This window comes from Stegodyphus dumicola, chromosome X2, assembly GCF_044657685.1.
Source record: "Stegodyphus dumicola isolate Sdum_Otavi_A_Nest chromosome X2, ASM4465768v1".
In the NCBI taxonomy this organism is placed as follows: domain Eukaryota; kingdom Metazoa; phylum Arthropoda; class Arachnida; order Araneae; family Eresidae; genus Stegodyphus; species Stegodyphus dumicola.
This window is the reverse complement of record NC_140781.1, coordinates 169,123,736-169,143,858: the sequence shown is the minus strand read 5'-3', so window position 1 is coordinate 169,143,858 and position 20,123 is coordinate 169,123,736. Positions and strand designations below refer to the sequence as shown.

Below are 20,123 nucleotides of genomic sequence, written 5' to 3'. Positions count from 1 at the left end.
TCCCTCCTCATCAGGAGAAAGAAATACATAGAAAGAAGAAAATAGGAATCACAGAAACACGTGGTGCTTATCAGCACTGCACGTGGTTATAACTAGATTTTTAATCAGAGTTGCACTGGCCGCCTACTTTTACTGAGCCAGGCTGTCTGATCAAGCATAAAGAAATATTAGCGAAGTTAAAATAGGGAGCGAGGGGCAAATGTACATTCCGCTCAAAATCTGAACTTCAAATAATGGAAAGCAACCACTGAACGGATTTTTATACCCTCTGGTAGTACCAAGTGCGAGGAGGTAACGCCATCTATCGGCAAAAATAATTGAATTAAGACAGTAGAATTTTAAAGGCATTAGGAAGGACTGGATTGGACTTCAAATCATTAACTAAACTTTCTAAATCTTTGTGAATGTGAAAAGCCTCAAGAAAATCCAATTCGCCTATGGAAGAAGCCTTTTGGATGATTTTTGCAGACCCAAAATCAAAATTATGGTTAAAAGTTCAGCTATGATACGCTATTGAAGACTTGTTAATTTCCCCTTTTTTGACATAAGATTCATGTTCCTTGATACGAAACTTCAACGCTCTTTTTGTTTGGCCAATATATCTTAAACCACACTGACATGATATACTATAAATTCCCCAAGAATTCAAGACAGAAACGCAATCTTTTAGAATCGAAGGGTGAATTTTATTAATAGGGGAGAAACCGACTTGAAAATTGAATTTCTGGAGAATCCGTGCAATTTTATAGCTAACAGAAGGATAAAATGGAAGCACGACAAGGTCATTGATATTATTTCTAACAGTGGAATGTCTTCTTTGATGGGAATCTGAAAATTTTTTTTTTGACGGCTTTATCAATAATCACGGGAGAAAATCCACGGTCAATCGCAACTGCTCTCAAATAATTAAGTTCATTGGTAAGCAAAGATTCAGAGGAACAAACTTTTAGCGCGCGGAAAACATAATAGTAAAAAGAAGCCATTTTTTGCTTAACAGGGTGGCATGACTTGGCATGGGGTGGTAAACAAACTGCAAAGGGTTTACGGTACACAGTGGTGCTAAAATCGGTTTCATTGCGGATTATAAGAATATCGAGGAAGGGGAGGGAATTGTTGGATTCAATTTCAAGAGTGAATTGGATGGCTGGATCAATTGAATTCATAATAGATAGAATCTCGGATAAATCCTCTTTATAACCGTCAAAAAGTGCGAAAGTGTCGTCAACATACCGAATCCAAAGACGAAAAGATAATTTATCAAATAATTTCATCTCAAAATAGTGCATATAAATGTCAGCAAGTACTGGACTGAGAGGATTACCCATAGCCAATCCTTCAACTTGACGAAAATATGCATTTTGGAAAACAAAGTGGGTTTGACTTAGAGAAACTTTAGTAAGCGAAACTTTAGTAAGTTTCTTTAAGTCAAACCCACTTTGTTTGAGCGTTGAAGTTTCGTATCAAGGAACATGAATCTTATGTCAAAAAAGGGGAAATTAACAAGTCTTCAATAGCGTATCATAGCTGAACTTTTAACCATAATTTTGATTTTGGGTCTGCAAAAATCATCCAAAAGGCTTCTTCCATAGGCGAATTGGATTTTCTTGAGGCTTTTCACATTCACAAAGATTTAGAAAGTTTAGTTAATGATTTGAAGTCCAATCCAGTCCTTCCTAATGCCTTTAAAATTCTACTGTCTTAATTCAATTATTTTTGCCGATAGATGGCGTTACCTCCTCGCACTTGGTACTACCAGAGGGTATAAAAATCCGTTCAGTGGTTGCTTTCCATTATTTGAAGTTCAGATTTTGAGCGGAATGTACATTTGCCCCTCGCTCCCTATTTTAACTTCGCTAATATTTCTTTATGCTTGATCAGACAGCCTGGCTCAGTAAAAGTAGGCGGCCAGTGCAACTCTGATTAAAAATCTAGTTATAACCACGTGCAGTGCTGATAAGCACCACGTGTTTCTGTGATTCCTATTTTCTTCTTTCTATGTATTTCTTTCTCCTGATGAGGAGGGACCTTTAGCTGCCCTCGAAATCGATTGAGTGTTTCATTATACCTACGCTAAATATAAGGTTGTTTTTTACGGTTTTGATAAATAACATACTTTAATTTTACGTACATGCGAATTTCTAAAACACACAAGCAAATTTTAATTGCTTTCATACATTATTCATAATTTCCTGAAAATAATTCGTGAGGTTATATATTGTGGGTGTTAAATTCATTACTTTCGATATACTTATGTTTAGTTAAAATAATTTATACTAATAATAGGGAAATTTCATTTACAAAAGTTACTATGTTACATATACAGTTTTCTTTTCGCACGTAAATGGTTTGTTTAAAAATAATTTATAAATACAAATTATTAAATTATTATACAAAATTTATTAATTAAGCTTTGTGGCTGTTTTCTGGATATTCGCTGATTTTTGAGTGAAACAAAATGTGCAATTTTACCATCATAGCAAAATATATAGCTATATTTAATACAAGTATCTAATTTTTTCCTTGGACAAACACTGACTGTTTTTATATACAAACATGAAATATGATTACACATTCAAAAAAATTGGGAAACTAAACTATTAATTCCTCTGGGCCATTATTTTTCAATTCCAGATTTTCAGTAGTTTAATTTTGAAATCAGATTTTATTTTTCTTCAGATTCCTAAGCATTTCACTATATACGAAAACTGATATTATCTTATACTTTTGGAATAGCACCTGCGTAGTACAGATATATTAATTCAACTGAAATAATAAAAGAATAAGGATCATGAATTCATCGTTAAAGATTTTAATTTATTCAAACATTGATGTACTGGAACCCTCCTTTCTTTGGTTATGAGCTTCGACTGGATTCTTCATTAATACACATTTATAGAAATTAGTCTAAATGCAACCGTCGAAATCACACTCATCCAAAAATATTGCATCATTTATATACAATTCATCGCACGTCAGTGTAGTAAGAAATGCAATCTCATGGCAACATAAGTGACGCACTTCATTCGTAATAACACTTTTTAATGCTAAAATCGTAATCCAGTGTACAAATTAAAATGTAAACAAACAGTATGGAGGTAAAGTCTCCAATTTAAACAGTATGAAGGTATTGGCCTCAAGCAGAGGAGGAATGATATCATCGAAAAGTGTATCCAATCAGCACGTTTTCCTGCGTTCCCTGCACGGTACAGTTTACTGTACAGTACAGGGTTTACAGTACTGCACGGCAATACACCAGAACTCCAGCAAGCGTATCCAGTAGTTTTCTCCCTTTATGTAAAAGCAAAAATGGGAAGTTACTTAATGCTAGCAATTATTTAATGCGACTGTGTTATTGTTAACTCTAAAACAGAAACATCTAATGTTGTTATCAAAATTTGTATAATTTATATCGTTTAAGCGTTGTTCTGTCATTGAAAATATTGACAATTAATAAGGTTAAATGACTCACTAAACTGCCTTCTCATGAAATTTAAAATTTCCTGATGGAATTTTGAATGAAGAGATGAAAAAATTTAATGTCTTCATGAAAAAATTTCATATCTTCATGAAGAAATTTCATCTATTTATAGTTTTCAATTTTAAGGGAATTTTTCAAGAGTCAGAATAATCTCACACAATTACAGTATCCTTTTCCTAAGGTAAATGTCCTTATTCAGGATTGTAAAATTTGATTCATCAATTAGCAATTCGATGTTAACACTTTTCAACATTATTTTACAACGCTAAATCGAGCTAGACACAGCATAACGAAATACACGTTATTCGTGACATTATTTTACAAGCTGTATTCTACCAGTACGAATATCTTAGATTAGCATAAGTACGAATATTTTATTTCCAAACTGAAATTCAAATTTATTGGCGAAAAGAACCATTTATAGAGTTTGAATTTCTTTGGTAGCATAAACTAGTATCAGACACCTGGCAGGCGTTAAGCGAATCATCGCTGTGTCTGAAATGAGTCACAGAGCATTGAAAAGGTTTGAAACAAACCTTTTTATTTAACAGAACTTAGAAGATAAACGCACTTCTTATGTTCACAGTATTAGCCACCACTTGTGGTGTATAGACGATAAAACTAAAGTAACAGTCAAATTCAAAACTTTAAACTTAACCTAGTAGCCAAAGACTACATAATTCAATTTAAATCTGACCCAAGTAGCACGGCAACATCGTAACGACGTTGCAAAGTTGTGGTGGTAACTTTTACGACGTCTTTACAACGTTGCGAAGACGCAAAATATTTGCCGTTGCATCTTGGCAATTTGTCGACGTCGCTGAAACGTCATGATATGACCGCTTTTAGACGTGGTCGTTTTAGCATCTTTTTCATAATCAGCGTTACTTTTAGAATGGAAAGAGCCTAAATCTGCTTTATCAAGAATCTGAAGTCCGCATAAGACTTTATTTTGCAATGTTTCTTTACTTTATTTCATCTAAATATATTAATCTAAGGTAGATTCATCCAATGAAAGATAAATTTAATATAAGTACTTGAATTATTAAATTTAATTAGTTCTAAAATTACGTGCTAAATTATTGTTAATATTTTGTTAAAATAATTATTACTTAAAATATTTTTATAACTATTATAGCAAAATATTTAAAAATGAAACTAATCTATAAAGTAAGTTATTAAGTTATGCATTTTATATATTTTAAAAAATCATATTTCCGAAATTAATGCAAATCACACGTTAGCAATTATTTTACTGCTGAAATATTCCTTTATTTATTATTTTTAAAGAAAGGATGAATTTATTTGAATTAATATGGTGACATAATATGGAACATTTTACCGCATATAGTGCAAAAAGTAAAGTTTTCGCAAAGATGTGATTGCGTGAAGATGTATTCACGGATAAAAATTGGGCGATTTTAAGAATGCTGAGAAAACGTCCAATGTTAAAAGACGATACAATATCCATGCATATTTAACGGCTGTCCAATATACACTGCTGGCCACCTAAATTCCAACACCAAGAAAGACAAGAGATATCACAACAAAATTTATTTATTAATAGCATGTTGACCAAGTATCAAATGATTAAATTTATAGACTTCTGTGAAGTGTGGTTCCTTCCAGAATCAGTAGCCAGAGTAGCCACCCATTGTTGGAGATCACCGCTGCCACACGCCTCGGCATTGGTTCAAAGGGACTTTGGATGTGTTCTTGGGGTACAGCAGACCAAGCAGCTTCCATACGTTGCCAAAGTTGATCTGGTGTGTGGCAGTTTGGAATGTAACCTGGGTCAATCGTTCAGCAACCATGGACCACATGTTTTCTTTCGGCGAAAGATCCGGAGAGTGAGCCGGCCAGTGAAGCAATTCAATCTCGCGATTGACGAAGAACCCTTGTATAATGCGTGCCACGTGTGGTCGAGCATTATCCTGTTGAAATATGGCTGTGGGCAAGCCCTGAAGGTAAGGAAGTACAACTAGCTCCAACACCTCGGAGATGTAGCGCTGACTGTTTAAAGTACCGGCAATGCGTATTAGAGGAGTGCGAAAGTGATATGCAATACTGCCCCATATCATATGATCCGGTGCAGGACCAGTGTGGCGGTTTACAAGGCATAATTGATCGTTTTTTTTTTTTTTTTTTTTTTTTTTTTAAACACACAAGAAAAACATAGTTGCCGAACTTGAAATCGTCGAAAATTCCAAGCCTTAAATAGCGCTTTGAAGTGGCACATGTGCGTCTGCGCTGAAATTCTAATCATTTGCATATCTCACCTCCGCTAATGCATGTTGTAAATTTCATGTTATTTGCATGCTTCCTTCAGGGTGTTGCATTTATGGTTGCCAGCAGTGTATATGAAGGAAACGAACAACTGAGCTCGAGACTTGCGCGCTTTGGCTAGTTGCCAAATTCAAGCATGTTAGTTATCTGCGCGATAAATTTCGGACTTCATCTTATTTTCAGGAATGTTTTCTTAACGCTTTTGCAATGCACCGTCGGAATTAAATACTGGAGAGCTTCAATACACAAAGAGTACAAAAATATAATGATGGCAGTTAGTTTTGAATTGAGGAGAAATCTTCGTGGTAATGGCGAATTTCTGATTATTTTGCTTGTGAATATCTGCTTGCAACGTGCTAACGTCGTCTATACAGTTAAATAATAGTTCTGTGTTGGTGTTTTATGATTTTCCGGTGATTAAAATTATATTGTGGTTTTCTAATCTTCAGTGGCTCTAGCGTTTAAATATTTGGATACACGGATTCTGTTATAACGTCCTAAGTGCTATAGCGTATATCATTCATATTAATTGATTATTGTGTTTATGATACAGGTTGGTGCTCAGACTTTGCGCATATAATCGAAAAAATAGTGTTAAGTAAAGATTAGAATTACTATGAAATATTGTAATCTATAATTATGCCATACTTATTTGTGTAGTATTGAAAAACACTAAATATTTCTTATTGATTGAAACTGCAGTTTTATTACTTGCCGTTTGATAGCTATTCTTCCAAACACTGTGTAATTCGCGTTTTTTAAATATTGCCGTTATGTATGTCTATTAGATTATCTCAATAAATGAATGTTGGAAATTAGGTTTTGTTCTTTATTAAATTTAAGTATATTCATTATACTTAAATAAGTATATTAGGTAAGTCATTTAAGTATAGTATATTCATAATTTAAGTATATTCTTCGCTTACATTTTATGTGCTTGTGATAACAAAGAAATTCATAATAAATAGAAACAAAATGTTTCATCGTGTGCTATTTAACGAAAAGCTTACTTTAACGTACTTAGCTTACTATCGTATACTTTATTATTTAAATTATTTCTGTACAGTATCAAAAGGAAAGTTATTGATTATAAAAAGTGCCTGAAATTATCATTGTAATCTAGCATTATTCTAAAATGTAGAAACTAAAAATAGGTAAATACATTTACATATGATCGAAAGAAATGGTGTTAAGAAACATCAGCATTACTAGTAAATACTGCAATCCATAAATATTGCACTTTTAATTGCTTACTATTTAAAAAACACAAATATTTTTTATTAATTGGAAATTCTAGTTCTGTTACCTTCCTACTGCTATTTATACTTTCAAACACTACTAGTTCATGTTTTTTTCTTAAATAGTGCTGTCATGTATGTTGTCTGTAAAGTTATTATTTCATTTTAGATATGAATATGGGAAGTTATTAAATGTAGGTATATTTTTGTATGAAATATTTTTGATCACATTTATTATTAACTACTTTATACTGCCTTTCATTTGCATATCTTTGAGATATAGAAGTTAATGGTTATATTTTTATTGTAAAACGCGAATAAATTTATACTTGGCTTTAGGTAAAATACTGATTATGTTACCTTAAGAACCACTTCCTAATTTATCACGACAGGGGCAATTTTCAATGCCTCTGAGATTTAACAGAAATAAATGTGATAATGCTGTTATTAGAAACGCTCTTTTTTTACCCACATATGCATCTTTACTTTTACTTATGTCTAATTGAGTTTTATTTACTTAAAACCTACTATTAATGTTATATATTTATAATAACCACTTTCATAATTACTCACACTTAAGGAAAACAAATGATGAAATCTTAAATAATCGTAACTTAGAATTTAAGTTATTTAAAAAATATTGTTTAAAGTACTGAAAATAATTAAGGCTATTATTAATTATGCATATTTAGTCTAAAGAGAAAAAATTGTATTATCTTCTGGTTTTCAGGAAATGATAAAATATATAAATTTTAGATAAATGCAAGGAATACAAAATTTTAAAAAAGGAGAAAAATATATTAATTATTAAGCTTATTTTTCTGCATAAATCAATAATGTAACACAAGAACATAATAACGACATTTTTACAACTGTTGCAAAAATGTGGAATTTTGAGAACATTTAGGCGTCTTTAAGACGTCGTGATACGGTGCTTTCACAACCAAAATATCACCTGCGAAAAACGCAATAACGACGTCTATGCGACAAAAATCTTATCTGCAAAGATGTAATAAAGACGTCCTTGCAACGGTTGCAAAACGGTTGATGTTCGCGGACATCTGGACGTCTTAAAGACGACATATTGCAATGTTTTTGCAACGATATCTGCGACGAGTTTACAATGTCATTACGACGTTGCTGTGCTACTTGGGAAGTTGGCTCAGAACTTCTCCTTGGCATAACAATCTAAATGGCGACAGCTGTAAAGCAAACCCGAATAATTAGAATATTATCAGAACAGGCATTGCTAAGTAACGTGGCTTCGAGAGGTAGAAACATGCTCTCTGTCCTACAAACCAAAAACCTCAGCTTAAATACTATCTAACTCATTTATATTTCTGGTGAAGAAGCGGAATCTAAGCTTAAAGGCTTAGATTATAAATAACTGGTTAATTTAAATAATAATACTTACGCATTCTTTGCCTGGTATCAAATTATAGCAGGTGAATTTCTAGATGATTCATCTTTGAGCCAGTGCTCTTAAAATGTTTGAGCTCCTTTGCTAATCTATGCTGCGACAATGTTTCACACAATAGTTTAGTTAATGAAAAATGCAGTTACATATATGAAATTGTAAACTTTCATTCTGAATATCTACTTATAATATTTAATCATCGGAAGTTTTCCTGAAATGTAAATAAGCACAGTTACATTTCGTTTGCTATTAGCAACCTCACACAACACATTATATTTTAGTCTCTTCATAAATGGCGCATCCCAAGCCAATATTTTATACGCGTATTTCTAAGACACACAAGCAAATTTTAATTACTTATATACATTACTCATAATTTATTGAAAATGATTTGTGAGGTTATACATTAAGGGTGTTAGATTAATTACTTTTAAAATACTTAGCTTAGTTAGAAACTTTTATACGAATAATAGGGAAACCTCATTTAAAACTGATTGTATGTTAAAATTTAGATTGATATTTTTCGTATATAAATATAAAACGCTGATATCAATTTATACAAATTTGGGTTGAGAAATACTCGAACTGAGAAATGTACATTTTAGAGAAGTAAATTTTACTAAATGCAATTTTTTCAGAACAACCTATCAATATAAATTTTTCTTTCCAAAATTTTAGTGTTAGAAACCGAATGAGTGAAAAATACTGAGAACACCATATTTTACTCCACTGGTGACAGGAGTTTGTTATGTAGAATTTCACGTGGTTTTCATTCACGCATAAATACGTGCAAAATGAAACAGCTTCTTTTCGAAGAAATTTCATTCAAGGCATATTATAAAGAACAAATAATTAACATCTTCTAGATAATTCATTTTGAGTCACTGGATGCGGTGTTTACGCTTTCTGTGTCTAGTCAGGAGTAAGTTAGGTTAACTACGTTTTAATTCAACTACTTTCAATCTTTAAAACTTAATTTATTGATAACTGAGTTAGATTAACTACATTTTAATTAAAATCTTTTCCGTGTGAAATATGAATAAATTAAGTTTTTCATATTTCACACGGAAAATGAATAACTTAAGTTATTAGTAACAAAATGAATAACTCAAGTTATTCATATTTAAAGACAAGTAAGACCATTTTGCAGGCGCATACATAGAGAAAATTACATCATATTTCATGTCTGGCAATTCATTCCTTCATGCTTAGTTATCTAATATATTCATTTCCCTTGCTGTCATATGTGGAATAATAAGTACTTAAAAAATGTGGGTTTGAAGTTATCTTCAAAGATTCATATTTTACCTTCTTGATGTGTTATAAAGATTAAAAAAATGGTATGTACTTTCATCACCAGATGTGATTGTAGAAATAATGCGGTGTCTACAATCATTAAGTAATTTTAGGGTTTCTTGGTTTCTTTACTAAATATAACACGCTTCGGTTTTCGTGTTCTAGTATTTATGGAGGATGTAACAACAAATTATTTTTTATATGCAGTTGTTAATGAATAATTTTATGTACAGCTGCGGATATAGTGTTACGTTCCATCTGTATCATTTGGTTGGTACAAAGATTATAAGTTATTAACATTTTTCTTACGGCTAACACAGTTTCTAGGACTGTGGCTGGCAAAGCCTTTCCTGCATGTTCTTGCGAATTTTGACCTATTTGAAATTCTGAAAACAGTTTCAATATATAGTGGCAGCAAATGGAGTTTGATTTCCATGTGATAATTGCAGACGTTGTATTCTGTATTGAACACTGGTATTTCGGTCCGAGGTTCGAATCCCGCGAACGGGCTGCATGGGTGCTTTCGTGGTTTTTCCCCATGTGTAACGTGTATACGAGCCAGTTTCCCTTAGAAACTCCTCCACGAAGGCATCTCTCTCCTTAGGCAGATAGCTCTCGAGGCATTGCTGTAATTAAATAACCTTAAAATTATAAAAATATCATACAGCGCATCAGTTTTATTTTGGTTTCTTTCAAAATTTATTCAAAGATAGATAAATTACAATTCTTGCCATAAATTATGGTCTGCGGATATGAAAGAACTCAATTTAACACATTTAACAAATTATATTCTTTCAGTGTATATTGTCAGCCCTCGTCTAAAAAAAATTGAGTTACTTACGTACTACCTGGCATGTTGGCGCTGAATACACCAGTCATGTATCTGAAATGTTTTGTATATGGGGCGATTAAAAAGGAAATTTTATTTTATTGCCTTCCATATTATATTATCCTATATTTCTTCGTGGTGTAACTGGTAGCACACTCGACGTGTATTTGAGGGGTCGAGTCCCGGCGAGGGCACTGCACATTTTTCACGTTCCTGAATCGATATAACCGAATGACTCTACATTTTTTATATAAGATATTCAATGCACTCAAATTTGTTTTCTATCAATCTTAGAATAATCTTAGAATTTGGGTTTATTTAGTAAATTGAAAATACAACGAATTGATTGCCAAACTATTTTGGACTTCTTTGGGAAGGATCTCTAATCTTTGAGTCGTCGAGAAAACATGTGTGCAAAACAGTTAATTTTTGTTGAATTATAATAAATCATTTTCCGTATTACATAATATGTATTGCTAATGAATTTCATACAACAAATATTTTCTGCCCAGAAATTCACTGTTTTGAAGCACCATGTTGTTTCACCGATTTTTCTGATCTGATATTTCGTCTGATTGTGAAATAAATTAGTGTTTCTGATTTCTATTCGATTATTAAAAAAGGGTTTTATTTTCGGTTAAAAACTGAATTTTCGAGTTCCATTATCCGCTTCAAGCAATAACTCTTTGAAAAGGTTAATGCATGAAAAAATTTATCATTAAAAAAATGTATTTCACATTAAAAAAATGTATTTCACCATAAATTTTAAATGCTCATAGTAAAATAAGCCTGTATAATTAAGAAAATTCTAATTAGTTACAAGTTTAAATTAGTGAAAATTTTTATTGGGCATAATACAAGAAGTTATTTGCCTAAAAGTATCTTCCTAAGCACATGTTTTGGAACAAAATATGAGACAGAGAAAACATATATTATTTGAAATTCTTGGTTCCTCAAACAACGTTTCTGTGATATTTGATTCTTTACTTTTGTTATGAATGAATTAGTATCGTTGTTTAATCTATTACGCAAAAGTACAAGACAAACAATCTGCGTATTGGAAGGGAAGCCTTCGTGGAGAGCTTTCTAAATTTACTGATACGATTTCACGCGACACACGAGGCAGTAAAATGAGTCCAAACAAATACAAAAAATACAGTTATGCAAACAGATACAGATGACCTAATATTACTTTATTATAGTTTAAATTAAGAAATAAAATTTTGGACACATATTTTATTGATTTTTTGTTTTGTTTTTGTTTTAATTAGGAAAAGTGTTTTATGTTTGCTTAGAAAATCATCACGAAGAAGTTTTATAAAGTCAGCACTCTCAACATAAATTTGTTTCTGTTACTCAAATAAAAAGACTCCTAAATTTAACAAGCATTAAGATTCCTTTTTATGCATGAATTTAGCATAAGTTCCTGTGCATCAAAAGAAAGGTTGTAAGCACGTAACGCATCTTAGATGGGAGGGGGCAAGGCACAAGAGAAAGATAAATTTTAAAACTTTAATTAAAAAGTAACATAATATTACCTAATCAAAATGTTCACAATAATATTCAGCTAATTATTTTATTTAATAAAATAATATATATATTAATAATTATAATCAATCAAACCTTATATTAAAATCTGTAAGTGTACTGAATACGTTTAATACCCCTGGTAAAAGAATCTCAGCAATTTGCTTAAGATACGATTTCCTAGCGTGACGCTGCTATATAAACCATGTTTTAAAAGTAATTTGAATTTCCTTTCTGAATATTTTCCCCTGTGAGGATACAGAGACTTTTAAGTGCGCAATAATTTTTAAATTGAGTTAGAGAAATATGATTATATACTTTTTTTTCTATAAATTACGATGGGCTTCAGTTAACAGGCCTGTTCTCATCTGCATCTCTTCTGGAATTTGAAGCTCGAAATCCGCATTCCCGAAGGAGTAAACATTACGTATTCGTCACGTTGGAATGTCAGTGGATGGAAATTCTCTCGGCTCGTAAGCGGATGTAGGGGAGCTCATTCACAGAACGATGTACCTAAGAATTTACCGCTGCCCCGTTCAATGGCATGAAAGTGTGGAAGAGAAATAATCTACGCAACGGAAGGCAATGGATAAGTGTAGCGGATTGCTGCGCGTGCGTGGCTTCGGGATGCTAGAAGAAGTAGGGAGGACGGCGCAGACTGAGAAGCCGAGATGGGGAGTTGCGTGGACGTGCTTCGCGTTGCGCTCTTCTTTGTCAACTTAGGATTACACCATTCCCTACCCGAAGTCGTAAGAATAGGTGAGAGGAATTTCATCAATGTGTCTCTCAAAAAAATTTTTATTTGAAGAGAAATTACTTGCTTGTATTTTTGCAGGAGGGCTCTTCGAGGACTTCGACGACGACCGTGAGATGGCGTTCCGGTACGCTGTAGATCGGATCAACGCGGATGATACTGTGCTGCCGAACTCTAGACTAGCAGCCAAAATCGAGAGACTAAAGCCACAGAGCAGCTTCCATGCAGCCAAATCAGGTATTTTCTAGAGATTTCTGTCACATATGTAACTACGATTTTCCCTCTTAGACATTTTCTCAAAATTACTAATAATACCTGAGAAGAACATAACTCAAAAACAGTCAAAATACAAAAATAAAAAAAAAAAAAAAAATAGAATAAATCATCTAATGTTATACCGCATGCTTCATTTTAAGGGATCATCTTTGGTCTATGTTTGGTAATATTTACCAAGAATTCCTTGAAAATATCACATTTTGAGTAAACTATATGTACCTTAAAGTATGCGAAATGAAAGTGAAATAGCCCTATTTAGACTATATTATGAACTTTAAATCTTTTCAGCAACAGTTTTCTTTCCAAAATCGACTTTTAAATGTAATTTTTAGATTTTTAATGAATTAAATTAAGTGAAAAAATACGAAAATGTAGTTAAGAAGATTTTTGTGTGCTATATGCATATGTAAATATTGAGAAACTACGCAGTGCTTAACAGTAGTTCCTTTGAGGGGTGTATTAGCACCGTCACTGAGACTAGAAATATCTCGATTAAAAAAATAGCTTAATAATATAAATGAGTCAAAGAAAGCATATATAAAAATCCATATAACCTGGTTATAAAGTTTCAAAATTTTGAACTCAATCATAATATGATTTCGCACCTTGACAAATACAAAAAGTAACCAAGCATTAAATTTGTAAGCATATATTTAGATGTGAGCTAAAAAATATTTACGTTGAAAAAAACACCATGAAATACGGATTTTCTGTATTATACGTTCAGTTATAGTTCAGCGAGGTTAGTTCTTAGTAGAGAAACATAGAAACAAATATCACTTAGCTTAAAGCTATTAAGACATGATGCCAACTCAACAACGCCAATATAATGCATTTTTCGAGTAGTAAATTCTCCTAAATTAAAATTTTTAGACAGCTTAAAAATAAATATTGACTTAAAAATAAATTTAGCCATTGATCAAAACGATATATAAAATAATAAAGTTAAGTCAAAAAAAGTAAATTAATATCTGCTTTGAAACAGGTAAAAGCAACTGCTTGCTTTTCGAAGGAGATGTAAAAAGTAAAAATATTATATGTGTAAAGTAAATATATTTTTTGTGTCAGCTTGGAACTGAAGTAGAATTTTGAAGGGAAAAGAGTCATTTAATCCTTTAGTTAATGCAAAAGTTTTACTTATATTTCGAGATTTTTAACAGCAACAAATTATTTAAAAGTTATTTAGAAGTTATACGCAAACAACAGATTAAAGGCTTCGTGTTTTATTATATATAAATATTTTAAAATGAAAAAAACCTATCGTTGAATGAATGCTTTGAGCAACATGAAAATTTATTCAGAAACTATGAATGATAGTTTTGTAGTTATTTATCATCGTCAAAATGAACTTCTATCTAAGAAGTCAAATACATTTCTGTCACAGGAAGTTGTGAGTTGATAAATGAGGAGAAAACGTTGGGATAGGCACACGCATTTTAAACTTTATCTAAAAATTAAATGAAAAACTCTACTGATGTCTTATAAAGTGATCCGAGTTTTCAGATTCAACTGGAGGATAGATAGTATTGTCTTCGAACTGCAGGTTTAGAATCGCTGGTGTGCAACATCGATCGGTGGGGCAAGATGGCGGAGAAGAAATCATCCCGCAACACCACGAATAAATAAAGAATGCGACAATGATTATATCTCAAGTCAGGGTGGAAAGCGACCAAAATAGAACACACATGCACAATGTTTACATAGTAGGTGGAGGCTTTCCCAGCTTAGCTATTTCGGTCGTTCCCCTCTAATTTCTGTTGCTCTGAAGGAAAAAATGGAATTATGTATTGCAGTTTGCACTTTGGTCGGAGAAGGAGTGGTGGCGATCTTCGGGCCCGACTCGGCAGCTTCCAGTGCCTTGGTGCGCTCTACTGCATCCGCCCTTCATCTTCCACATCTGGAGTCACACTTGGACTTAGAGCGTGGTGCTCGTGCTCCTTTCACCGTTTCATTGTTTCCTCGCAACTTGGGTACAGCAATTTATCAGCTCGTGAAAAAGAAAAGCTGGAAATCTTTCACTATCATCTATGAAGATCCTGAAGGTAGGAATTTTACCTTGAAATTTTAAAACTCAATGAAAACTATCTTTTAATAATGAAATCAGTTTTTTTCCTTTTAATTTCTAGCTTGTAATTGGTACAAAATTTACACATAGAAGAATTGTAAACATTAATAAATGTTTAATCAAATGTACTCAATCCTTTTAGAATCCAATTGCTTAGATGCTCCTAACGAAAAGCGTTTTAAAATTTAACACATTTACCGCCAATGAGTAAAATGTGTGCAGTTATAACTGCAAAATGTAGAGTCTCTTTAGAAATGATGTAAACACATAATGACCAAAATGCGTCAAGAAATTAAATATTTTTATTTTCTGAAATTTTAAAAGTAATAATATTGAGATATATACTGTGGTAAGTCTAAATATGAAACATAATATATGACTGCCATTCACAGTAATCGTTGACGTATAAATATAAGTGTTAATAAAATACTGAAATGCTTAGTGGGTATCAAAATGTCAAAGTACACTAAGCTATCAAAGAACATAACGATCTTTTGTCACATAAAGATTTTTTCTGATGTACTTCTTTCTGTAAGAATATGAAAAACGTGAGGGTAAGCATAACTGTATAAAGTGAACGAAAGAATTGGTGCTACGAAAGAAAAGAGTTACGCAATACATGGTGTTAAAAATATTTTCATAAATTATACTAAATGTGAATTAGTTCATAAACTTATTAATTACATAGTTAAAATTTTATCAGTTATGTTAGACAGAATACCATTTTGCTATATATAATTACCAAAACAGCTGTAAATATACCTTTTTTTGGCTACACATTATAAAATGAATCTGCAGTCAGTCAAGCACATTAATAAAAAATAAAATTAAGTTATAAACTATCAAGAAGTACGTATATCGCTTTTAAGTCATTCAGTGATCGAATGATATATTCTTTTAGACTGTAACGTGAATTAAACATCATACGCCACATTATAACTCAGAGACGACTGCAACACTTGTGACAAGTGGCAGTTTGTCAGGGTTCGTTAATATTTAGTTTGTAGGGGTTAAGTTTGTAAGGGTCGTAATTTAAAGATGTACGTGTAACAGCATTTCCGCCTAGAATAAGCAGTCTGGTAGACATCATGTATCATTATTGCCATGACAGTGTAACATAATGTGAAGTAACGCGAAAAATATAGCGTGTAGACTCAGCAGCTACGATGTTTCTTATGCACATAAAAAGAAAGTCGCAGTAACCTTACACAGCTGCTAATTCGTATATTCTTAGAACAACCCATGAAAGCAATTTCCATGACCATTGTGGTTTCCTTAATTTAGTGTTTACACATAATAACTTAGTATAAATAATAGATTAATTTGTGTATAATAATATTTTACCTATATAATATAAACTAAGAACTGAAATTGTAGATACAAATGAAGCAGATTATGTAGACATCTTTAGATCACTGTCAAATTAACGTTTTATTTTTTTGTTTTTGAAGGCAATGTGATATTTTTGTCTTACTGGTATATAAGCTAGTTATCATAATCCTTTCATACACTTTCATCGGCTGAAATTTAGTGTAAATTGAAAATTGAGTGGTAAAATCGCAATTTTGAAGAAAACTTCCTTCATAATATGTATATATATATCACGTATCTGTCAAAATGATTAATTTTATTAAGAGATTTCCTTCCTAAACAGAAATTTTGGACGCCTATTACTTATTCCGCCCTTAATCACTGATTTACAAAATAGGTAACAGTTTCGGTAAATTATGATTGTAGGTTAAAAATGTTGTTGTATTGTTGTAAAGTAAACGTAAAATGACTTTCGGCGAATGAAAAAGCAAAATTATAAAAATGTTAAGATTTTTACAGGTATAATTGCTTCACGCATTGTATTTTTCACGAAATACTATCTTTCATTATACGTGAATTACGAACGAACTAACAGCTTCTAAAAGTATAAATTCTCGAAATGCTAGTCGCGGAATTATTGCAATTTTTTAAGCTTTGTATGCGGCTGACAGGGAAGTATTCAAACATTTTAAGCCATGGTAACATTTTCAATAATACTGACTGCATAGAATTTTTGAATCAAATGCATTCCTAACATTCAACTCCTCAGCTTTCTTTAACTAAAATTCAATTTCTCCAAACTGGATTCTTAATTATTAACTTGAATCCTTCGTTTTTCTTTTGTTATCTTAATGTTTAAAATGCTATTTTAAAAGTTCTGTAAGTAAGAATTTAGAAATAAAAAATAATTTTTTTTTTAAATTTGAACAATGACATTTTAAAGAGTTTTCACTTCTTTCTGTTTAAAATATTCTTCATTGTTTTACTCTATTTAACTAAAATGAGTATTGTTTAAAGGCAATAAATCGTGCGTATATTAATTTTTGAAACCACGTGAAAGATTACTTAGATATCTGAAGAGCATATCTTTATATTAAGAATAATTGTTTTTTCGTTTAAGTTTTTTTATTATTTATTACTTAATGATTTGAGTTATTTCTATAGATTGGGCATAATCTTCACTGCTATAAATAAACTATGCTCTATATATGGTTGTCTTCATTTGTTATAATATAACAGAATTTTATTTATAACTAACTTTAAGTAAACTGTACGATATTTAAATGATAAACCTTCAAAAATATTTTTTACTAATACGGAATTTCAAACTTTGTCATATGTTATTTGAGGAACAATTACTTCATTCGATTAATTATTAATTTGAAGAATGAGAAATGAAAAAAACATTATCTGTTATTAAATTATTAAAATCCTTTAAAGTAGTGTTTAAAGTTTTATTCAATTATGAGGTCAGTGAAAGTGTTTTTTATCTTGGTCTGTTTCTCAATACACTTATCAAAACCTCACATTATTCCAAAAAATAATATTTAGTAAATAAATAAAATTATTAAAAATTCTGTTAAAAAATTCAAGAGCTCAAAATATTTTTCTAATTTTACTTATCAATTTTAGTTTATTAATGTGAACCAGTATATGTCTGCTATAAAACATATCATCAGTACATCCTTCTTCTCATTTCCATGAATTACTACATCATTTCCAAACTTACTTGTTGCAACTAGCAGAAAGTACTTTTACCTACCTCTTTAAGATAAAATGATGCATTCATGTATGATGAAAAAACCCTCACCGTATCATATTCATTTTATTTGAAATCAAATCTTTCTTTCCTTCTTTTTTTAAAATTTCTTATTTGGTTTCTTGTCTATCATTATTGCGACATACGCGCACTTATATTTGTGAAATTTCATCTGAATCAATCTTCCGTCCTAAATCTTGAACTAAGGTACTGTTCCTCGAATTATGCAAAGACTTCCTGATTAATTTCAAAATAACTGAGTGCTACTAAAATTTTAATTAAAAATCTTGATAACCTGACCCTGATTTTATTATATTTGTTATTCTAAATAGCTTTAATCTAATAAACATAATGCAATGTTAGCTTCCTTTTTTCAGTATAAATTTTACGAGCTGAATCATAAAGTTTGCAAAACTTATATTCTCTTGGAGGAGGGGAGCAGTCTGAGAGCTTTAGATTACATCTATTAGAAGACTCTAGGATTGCCATTAAGTTTTTTATTTGGAAAAATGTAAAAAATTTAAAAGTTCATGAAATTATTTAAACCATATCGACGTTCGTTTCTGCATCTCGTTTTTGAACGTGAAATAGTAGAATAAAGAGATTAATATCAAAATATTACAAAAAGAATATTAATATTTGCATAAAATTAAAAAATTAGTATATATATATATATATATATATACATATATAATTGCAGTTAATATTACTGCAGAATTTGTTCGTCGTTTTAGATGCAGACGATAGTATACAGAGCCGTTAATATTAAAATCTTTTTATTTATCACATTTTTTGGCAAAAAATAGCACTTGCTACAAAACATTATTAACATGCGCGGATAAAATTATGAGATATTTTATGTTACTTAAACCGTTTATTTAGTTAACTTTTACTTTTCGTAACCCTCACCAGGATGCAAATGATTTACGTATATTTAAGGTGGCGGTTTGAATGTTTTAGAGATCAACAGCGTTGCCAGCATTACTTTCTCTGACTTCGCCTAGCTCTGACAGTTAGTAGTTAGTATATTGGCATTAGCCATTTAATAGCCAATGTTAAATCGCGCCATTTAAGTCTGAGCCAGCTTAGTTAGACCAAATTGTGTAGACTTTGTGTAGGCTAAGAATACATTTTGAAATGTATTATCAATTTTCTGTTTAATATCCGAAAGTAGTGGAGTTTGATTGTACCTACAAGTTGTTCTTTTTCTTAAGTTCAGGTTTAATGAAAAAAAGCTTATTTAAAACCTTCATAGCACTTTGTCGTATTTACGCAAACGGAGCAATAACTTTCTCTGAAATATAAGGGTCTGAAGGATATTCTAGTTAGTTTTATGCTTCTTAAACTCTATATAATGATTTTTATGTGATCCACTTTGTTACATTAATGAGAAAAGCACTTTTATAAGTTCTTATGCATCGTCGATTGGCAACAGGGTGTTGTGATTCATACCTTAATTTGCAACGGAACAGGATTTTATCACTAAAAGAAAACTTTAAAAAATTAGTAAATATACACATACACCAAAATCACGTATTTTTTATTACCGCTAGTTATCTCTGGAGATCCTTCGATAATTTACTTCATTAGAAAGGCATTTTGATGATAGTGTGGCTTGCATTGAAAAACTCCACACTGTAAAAAAAAATCTGTAAGGTTACTAAGAAAACTCATGGAAACTGGGATGCCATGGGTTAGTTGAGTAACCGTAAATAGGTGTATTCTTTGTAACTTTACATGAATTTTGCCTGTAATAGTTACATATCTTTTTCTTCTAATATCACAGCATATAGTTATGTAAGTAGAACATATTTTTCTCATGTAAAATCCCAAATAATATATCTGTAATGGTTACAGATTATTTGCGTGTAATATTGCAGCAAATAA

At 31.4% G+C, this 20,123-nt stretch overlaps 1 protein-coding gene across 3 annotated transcripts in view; it reads left to right on the top strand.

Annotated features, from left to right (window-relative positions):
* Positions 1–12,631: 12,631 nt before the first annotated feature.
* Positions 12,632–20,123, top strand: part of LOC118191622 (glutamate receptor ionotropic, kainate 2-like) — a 65,586-nt gene continuing 58,094 nt past the window's right edge. The window contains exons 1-3 of one of the 3 annotated variants that reach the window (XM_035362461.2): positions 12,632–12,830; positions 12,907–13,062; positions 14,895–15,143. In XM_035362461.2, the coding sequence (XP_035218352.1) occupies positions 12,743–12,830; positions 12,907–13,062; positions 14,895–15,143 (493 nt within the window). In that variant the 5' untranslated portion in view covers positions 12,632–12,742. The remainder of the gene's footprint in view (positions 12,831–12,906; positions 13,063–14,894; positions 15,144–20,123) is intronic. The other 2 variants (XM_035362456.2, XM_035362449.2) reach the window with 2 other exon arrangements.